At 35.2% G+C, this 7,424-nt stretch overlaps 2 protein-coding genes across 5 annotated transcripts in view; one reads left to right on the top strand and one right to left on the bottom strand.

The window, feature by feature from the left end:
* Positions 1-860: 860 nt before the first annotated feature.
* On the bottom strand, positions 861-5,139 carry LOC129723910 (uncharacterized). Of its 4 annotated transcripts, none has more exons than XM_055678410.1 (7): positions 4,270-5,139; positions 3,924-4,198; positions 3,715-3,861; positions 2,713-3,659; positions 2,092-2,661; positions 1,911-2,024; positions 861-1,770 (listed from the first exon to the last, which is right to left on the bottom strand). In XM_055678410.1, the coding sequence occupies exons 4-7, from the start codon at positions 3,043-3,045 to the stop codon at positions 1,747-1,749; spliced, it is 1,041 nt and encodes a 346-aa protein (XP_055534385.1). In that variant the 5' UTR covers positions 3,046-3,659; positions 3,715-3,861; positions 3,924-4,198; positions 4,270-5,139; the 3' UTR covers positions 861-1,746. The 4 variants fall into 4 exon arrangements, with proteins under 4 accessions (XP_055534385.1, XP_055534386.1, XP_055534384.1 ...); XM_055678411.1 differs by having other exon boundaries at positions 3,924-4,030; positions 4,092-5,139; XM_055678409.1 differs by having other exon boundaries at positions 2,713-3,478; positions 3,528-3,659; positions 3,924-5,139.
* The window catches only part of LOC129723914 (threonylcarbamoyladenosine tRNA methylthiotransferase), a 23,607-nt gene continuing 21,171 nt past the window's right edge, over positions 4,989-7,424 (top strand). Inside the window, exon 1 of the mRNA XM_055678415.1 lies at positions 4,989-5,810. Within this exon, the coding sequence (XP_055534390.1) occupies positions 5,042-5,810 (769 nt within the window). The 5' untranslated portion in view covers positions 4,989-5,041. The remainder of the gene's footprint in view (positions 5,811-7,424) is intronic.

Below are 7,424 nucleotides of genomic sequence, written 5' to 3' on the forward strand. Positions count from 1 at the left end.
GCTTACTTATAATTAGTCGAAATTAAATACATGATTGAAATGTTGATTACCAACGCAGCTGTAAGAATTTTGCACACAACCGTTTAAACAATAAATACTAGATTAATTTGATTTTTATTTATCTTCAACATGTAGTATTAAAATGGTGAAATTATTATTTTTTTTTGTAATTTTACTCGAACTCACGGAATGAGTTGTTTTATCGTTAGCGTGTACTTTTCATCGCGCTACTGTCGAAAATATTGTAAACAACAGAATCAGTTGATAGGATTGAATTGGATCGTTACAGCTGGGTTTTTTGCCATTATATCAGGATGGAAAGTATTCTACGATGAAACTTAGCAGCAACAAAGCAGTAAGTAAAATATTTTTTTTCTAAAATGCTTCCAGTTTTAGACAAAGATTATCTCTGCATTTGTTTCAGTATATTGTATGAGACGGATCATCGTTATCATAACCCATATTGTGAATGTGATCTGTTGCAGTGCCAGACAAATTACAACACAAGTTCCGGATTTGTTCAGCAATGGTTCATGGTGCACACTGGCCAATTTAATTTAAAGTAGTGATCACGACCACAACCTCTTTTACACGGCGAATATTGTCGTGGCTAAAAGTTATGTGCATAAAACTATAGCCTGTGATTTCAATTACGTTACCTGGATTTCCAACTCAATTTACTATTCGCTATCGTTAGTGTTCCAGACGAAATCGTGTATTTTTTATTCTATGTTTATAGTGGTGAATTGCTGCAATCCCTACCGATATTAAAAAGCAATTCTTGAATTTGCATTGTTAATGATTGCAGGGATATCGGAAAAAAACAAGTAAATAAACAAAAATGGATAACACATTCAGTGTAGTTTTGTGCCACTTACATTTTATTGAACATTCAAATTCATTCGAAAAGCCTTGCGATTTCTTTTTTTATTTGCCAGTTTAAGTTTCTGAACTTTTTTTTTGTTTTAACTCTGACTTCTTTCAGAAAACATTGGATTAAAGTGTTGAAAATTGTATTAACATATTTAGTAAAACATCTACTGCACATAAACTCCTTTATATCTTCATATGGTATATACTTGATAAGTCTGGTTTTAACGTTCCTTCTATTCTGACAAAGGAATTTGGCGAATTTTTGCTTGAATGCATTAAAACACAGGAGTCCTGTTTCAAAAGATTGTGTACTGGGAAAGGTTGACGTACCCTTTAATTTGCATAGTTCATAATTCGGGTTGTTTACTGCGACGTTGTCGCGTTTGAAGGTCATATATTTTTTACATTTTTTGTGTTCAATTTTTGCCACAGCAGCACCGGTGATGTACATTACTCCGTTCAGTTCTTTGTAGGTATACATTTTGTTGGATTGAATATTTAGGGGCGAAAATTTATAAATGAAGCAGGGTTGCAGCTCAGTTTTCTGTGTATATTCTTCACGCTCTAAATCTTCTTGAGTTATTAGAACATCGGCTCTGTCATTTTCACAATTTGTACCTGTCGCTAGTTTCTCATTTGCTGAAATAGCAGCATATTTTAATGCAGACCCGAATTGATAAGCATTCGGTGCATCGTTTCGACCACATCGTCTTCTTATTTCAGAGAAAAGATTTTCGATTACGTCCTGGCAAAGGTAATTTGTACGTAAGCTGTCGAAGGAGTAACCAGTTTTTAATTGCTTCCATAACCAAATCAGAGCGTTTATATTTCCAATAAATCCACTGAGACAGTTGGGTTTCCTTTGCTTAACCGTCAATTTTTTGAATCACGATCCGCCTATAAATTTATATGAAACCAATTAGAAACTTATAAGTTTATTTTGAATGAATATTATTCGAACACATTATATTTTTTGTTATATGTTGTTTGTTTTGGTTTATAAATTGTATCATAAAATGATGAGCAATACCACTTACAAATTTTTCATCAAAGCATGTGTTAGCTGTGTAATGCATATTCGTCAATATTTCTTTAGCTTCTTTGAGAAATTCCCAATGGTAAGAACTTTGAGTTATACTACGTCGAGAAAGCTAAAAGCAAAATTCAATTGATTTTGGTTGTTTTAATAAATGGATGGTGACTTGTTCAAGATTTTACCTTGGCAGTACTTTTGTCGATCTTGGAGTTAAAAGTATCAAAGAGTTCATCAAAAAAATTTACGAATGAAGCTGTTGTCAATGCAGATAAAGGTAGATCCCCAGACAATGCGTAGTATTCTAGACCCACTGCGACAGAGTGACTTAACGTCCGTGTGGCTTGAGCTACATTCATAGCCATAAATGGGCGAGGATTTATCAATTTCTCGGTGAGCTTTGGCACTAATCTCGGTACACATATTTGGTCTTTCAGGTACAGTTGTCGAATATGACTAAAGGATGCAATTTTTCCTTTAAAAACTGCATTGTGTTTGGATAGCATACTTTTCGTATTTTTAATAAGATGTGGATTATCATAAAATACTGCAATTTCTGCACTGTCTATCATGATTATTGGCTTCTCTGCAATTGCTCCGGCTTCGTGAATCATTTTAACATTCGTTGTACACTGGTCTAGAATCAACACCAATGGATATAATCCACGACCCTTTAGAGCTTGTACGGCATTTGTAATCATATTCAGTTGTTTAGTAGTTTCTAGTGAATGATGAGCCAACATATAACCAACTGCCTAATGAATTTAAAAATCAAAATATAAAATAGACGAATATCAAAAATTTACCTGCTTGAAACGTCCAGAACGACTAGCGGTGTCATTTTTAAATTTGTTCGGACTTAGAGGGCCTAATCCAGAAACCATTATAACAATGGCTTCAGTGGCCAAGATCGACGTTTTGTTTCTTTCGATCTTTTTCTGAGTTCCTGTATAAGGGAATCCGTAAAAAATGTCTTTCTTTGCGTTGTACACAAGTTCGGGTTTTATTGACATTCCGTCCAAGCATATTGCTACAGCTCGTTCTTTTCTTGAAAAATTTCGGCATTTTTTTCCCAGACGACTCAAGATTGCCTTGTTCAAACCAGGCTCCAACATAACATCAGCATTCCATCGTCTCATTGATGTTTTACTCGCCAAGATCAGGACTTTTGAATTTTGTGCATATCGATACGCGGACAGTCCTGCAAGATAAGCACCCACTGCATAATTCCTTGTCTGCTTATCATATCTGCGCCCTCTGGGCTTGTTTAGAGAGTTTAGCCAGCTGTTGTACAGTACTACGTTACATTTCAGGAGATTCAAAATGTTGGATTCCTCTTTTTTTGTTCGTCTGAGGTGCCCAAGCTCAGTGATCGTTCGTGAGATAAAACAAATTCAGTATCTTCAGTTATTGGGCTGATTTCTAGTTTTATTAGCTTGGGTTTTCTCTTATGGTTCAGGTTGTTTTTCGACGGTCAACCAATCAAAACTTTCAATATTATTAACTTGCTCATCAGCTGATTTTACTCTACTATTTTCAGTATTTCGGCACTGTATTACGCTGCAGTTAAAACTATGAAAAAGTACGTAAGTGGATGTATTTTTTTATATGAATTTTATACCTTGGTTCTTCTCTCGAGACCAGATCTTCTGCTTCATCGGGCTCGATTTCTAGGATATCTAAATACTGCTCCTCACTATTTGTATCTCCCGATTGCACTACGGATACTAATGGCGCAGCATTGCTAAGAAGCCTGAAATTTTCAACTATTATTTCCATCAGAGAAAATTTTAAAACACTATATTTACCCTGTACTCGATTGCAGAGGGTTTTTTAGCATAAATACTGGAAAATGATCTGAACATATTTTATGTTTTCACATCGCTTGAACGCCATCAGCATCAAATTTGGAAGACAGCTCGGAAGAGCCACAGAGTTTCACCCACAGCTCACACCTAGGCAGGGCAACTTCGGGTTATTATGAATTCTGCATGTTATAAATTTTTAAATTACTAACCTCTCCGATATATGCGGAAATTCGAAAAAGGATTTTCCACTAGTTTTTCCTTCTCTGTTTGGGCACATAATCATCTCACACTTTCGACCCATCATAACGTTGTTATGCTAACAAAAAACGGTGTGATCGTGCTGCCAGTTTTTTGGAAATATAATTGTCAAAATATACCAGTAGCGACACCAGCGGCATTATTGCCCACTAAGCAAAATTTCAAAATAATCGTTATTTTTCTGGTCGATGAAATCGTCATCGAGTGGCACGTCTGTTTGTCTGTGCTATAGGATTGAGTAAAAAGAACTTTATTTTAGGTTGATATCACTTATTTTTGTAGAAATATGTCATAGACCTTCCTATCTGCGCTAGTATCAGTGGTCGATTTCACTAATACAAGTTTAATTTTGGTTGCAAATAATCAACACGCTGGTAGTGACAAAAAATTTCCTCCTGCCCCGAGCTTTTATTCAAGTTGTAAGCCGATTTTTTGTTTTATATCATCTGGTTTTCCACTAAAACAAAGTTTGTTAAAACAGGTAACACTAATGAACTAGGATTCATTAGTGCAATATTTTTCGAAATTTAATATCAGCTGATTTTTTGGTTGAAAACAAATCGATTTTATTAGGATACAGACTAAGCCTGTATTGGTGAGATCTGGCGTAGAAAGCTCTATTAGAAGCTACTTAGTTTAGGGTGAAATTAACTCACTGATATGTTAAAACTACCCACTTTGCATTACCAATGATCTGTAAAACAAACTAGTTGTGGGTTGAATTGACGAACTTAATCGTTAAAACTACCTATTTTTGTTGATAATCATGAACTTAAACATCCCAATATGCGTTAAAACAAGTCATTTTTGTATCTGTTTTATCTTATATGTTACCAATTTTTAGGTATATTTCGTTATCCAATTATAGGTATGATCATACAACTCAGAAGTAGGTACAGCCTCTCTACTCAAATTTTGAGTTTGTGCGCTTTAAGAGGATTTTGAGTAATTTCTACTTACGTATAGGTTTTTTATGGTAAGCGTGTAGGTTCACTTTTAACGAAAGTGAGTGACATCTCACTCAGTTTAGAGTTAAGTTTGACGAGCGTGTAGGGTTCAGTAGATTACGATGGATTCAGTTGACGACATTGAAGATTTGATAAACTTTGAAGATTTGTTATCGAAGAAATATGCTTTCAGAAAGTGTATAACTGTCAGGTCAAAGCGTAAAACATTACCGGCAAATGACAACGAAACAGCTATTCCAAATAAAAACATATTGGAAAATGTCGTTCCGGAGACGCAGAAAATTTTTTTGAAGACGTGGGGTTGTGCTCACAACAATTCTGATAGTGAATACATGGCTGGACAACTTGCATCTTATGGATATAACATCACAAAAAACAAAGACGAAGCCGACCTATGGGTACTTAATAGCTGCACTGTAAAAAATCCTTCAGAAGACACATTTCGCAACGAAATACAAGCAGCTCACTTGATTGGCAAACACGTGGTTTTGGCCGGATGCGTTCCGCAAGCAGCACCGAAAACTGGATACATGCAAGGGCTCAGTGTAGTAGGTGTACATCAGATAGACCGAGTAACAGAAGTAGTAGAAGAAACACTCAAAGGTCACACCATACGTTTGCTCCAAGCCAAAAAAGTCGATGGCAAGAAAGTTGCTGGGCCTAGCTTAGCTATTCCAAAAATAAGAAAAAACCCTCTCATAGAAATCATACCGATTAACACAGGTTGTCTTAATGCATGCACTTATTGTAAAACTAAATTTGCTCGAGCCAACTTAGTGAGCTATAAAGTAGAGGAAATAGTAGAACGAGCAGAAAATGTCTTAAAAAAAGAAGGAGTATGTGAAATATGGCTTACTTCGGAAGACACAGGTAAGCTTTTGGAAATATTTTTACTTTAGAGCAAATATGGGAAAGAGAATCATCTCAATGCTTCAAAAGAAAGTGCGTTAACAAGGGCACAAATAAGAAAAACTGGAAGTTGAAGCGGGTCTGATTTTTCTTTTCATTGAAAGGAATAATCGAATTAATATCGTGTGCAATAATGCTGTAACAGTAATTAAGATCACTTTAATTGGGATTGAATCTCCAAACTGATTAAATGAAAATCTTATCCACATCATCGGCGAAAATATTTTTAGCAAAGCTTATTTAATATTAAAACACCCCGGAACGTTTCTTATAAAGTGGCGCGATTACGCCTTCTAATTTTCATGGAGAAGGCGTCATTACGCCTTGTGTGTATTCGGGCCTTTAGCTTGTTGAAAAAACTTTACAAATGGTATTCATGGTATTACACGCACTACTTTTCTTCGCTTGTCGGTCCCATATCGATTTTTGATGATTTTGTTTTTGTTTTTTTTGTAGTAATTACCTAGTTCAAAATCGTCATAGTTGAAATCTAAAAAATCAAGACCCGTTTGCGTTGTTCCATGTCGAAAATATGCAGGTAAAATAATCCATCGGTTTGGAAAATCTTTGTCTTACCTTCCTTGTTTCATCCCAAACCGAATGAATTTTGGTTTCAGATAATTGAAAAACAAATCACCGGTGCTTTCCAACTCACATACGGCGATGAGGTACAGAAGTTTTTTTTCAGGCGTTGACTGTTACCATAAAGTATCTGGCATTTGAACCTACACTCAGTTCTTTCAATGGGTGTTTTGTTTTGGGCAAAAAAAATGGGCATCGCCAAAATTTTTACCATTTGAAAATATAGCTTTTTACCTTTCATTTGGCATCCTCCGTAAAATCATTCATCGCGGGTTTTCGAACAACTTTTTTTTTTCTTTCAAAAGTAGTCTAACAGTTCGCTTGTTCAACTACCGAAAGGATAGCTACGGTGCTACAAATGAAAAAAAAATGCAAGAACTTTTGAAGTGACGCTGTAAAGAATGTAAGTTTAGTCGAGTGCAACTTCCACTCATACTAGAAATTTTTCAAACACTCCTAAAATTCGAAGTTATGGTCAAAATGCCGGTGTTTTTGCCTCAGCGCATGAAAATTATTTTAACTTATTTGTTTTTCAACCAATTTTGAATGTTTTAGCCGTTTTGGAATGGGGAAAAATAAAGTTTTTAAAATATATAGACGTTTGTGCTAACATCACTAAAATATGTTGAGTTATTCGAGCGCAAATCTAATATTTTATAATTATCCATGCAAGTTTTCAACTTAACTTTAAATTTATCAGTTATTTTTGTAAGAAAAATACTTATTACAAAAGTTCACATCAATGGACAACGGAATTCTAATTCCCTAACAAAAATATCAAGAGCATGTTTTGTCCGTATAAACCCAGAAGATTAGAAAAAATAGAATAGTAGGAGAGTGGTATCCCAGACACGACCGCATAGTTGACGTAGGACTACAATAGTTTTATATTTCCCTTTGAGGCTCTGTTTGAATACATGGCTGGACAACTTGCATCTTATGGATATAACATCACAAAAAACAAAGACGAAGCCGACCTATGGGTACTAGGGG

This window comes from Wyeomyia smithii, chromosome 2 (genome assembly GCF_029784165.1).
Source record: "Wyeomyia smithii strain HCP4-BCI-WySm-NY-G18 chromosome 2, ASM2978416v1, whole genome shotgun sequence".
Lineage (NCBI taxonomy): Eukaryota > Metazoa > Arthropoda > Insecta > Diptera > Culicidae > Wyeomyia > Wyeomyia smithii.

What these genes read in the sequence shown, in the direction of transcription:
- LOC129723910 (XM_055678410.1), bottom strand. Translation starts at nt 3,045, where the DNA reads ATGAGACGATGGAATGCTGATGTTATGTTGGAGCCTGGTTTGAACAAG. An exon ending in GTTCTGGACGTTTCAAGCAG is followed by an intron (nt 2,662 to 2,712) that starts GTAAATTTTTGA and finishes TAAATTCATTAG; the next exon opens with GCAGTTGGTTATATGTTGGC. An exon ending in CATGCTTTGATGAAAAATTT is followed by an intron (nt 1,771 to 1,910) that starts GTAAGTGGTATT and finishes ATAAATTTATAG; the next exon opens with GCGGATCGTGATTCAAAAAA.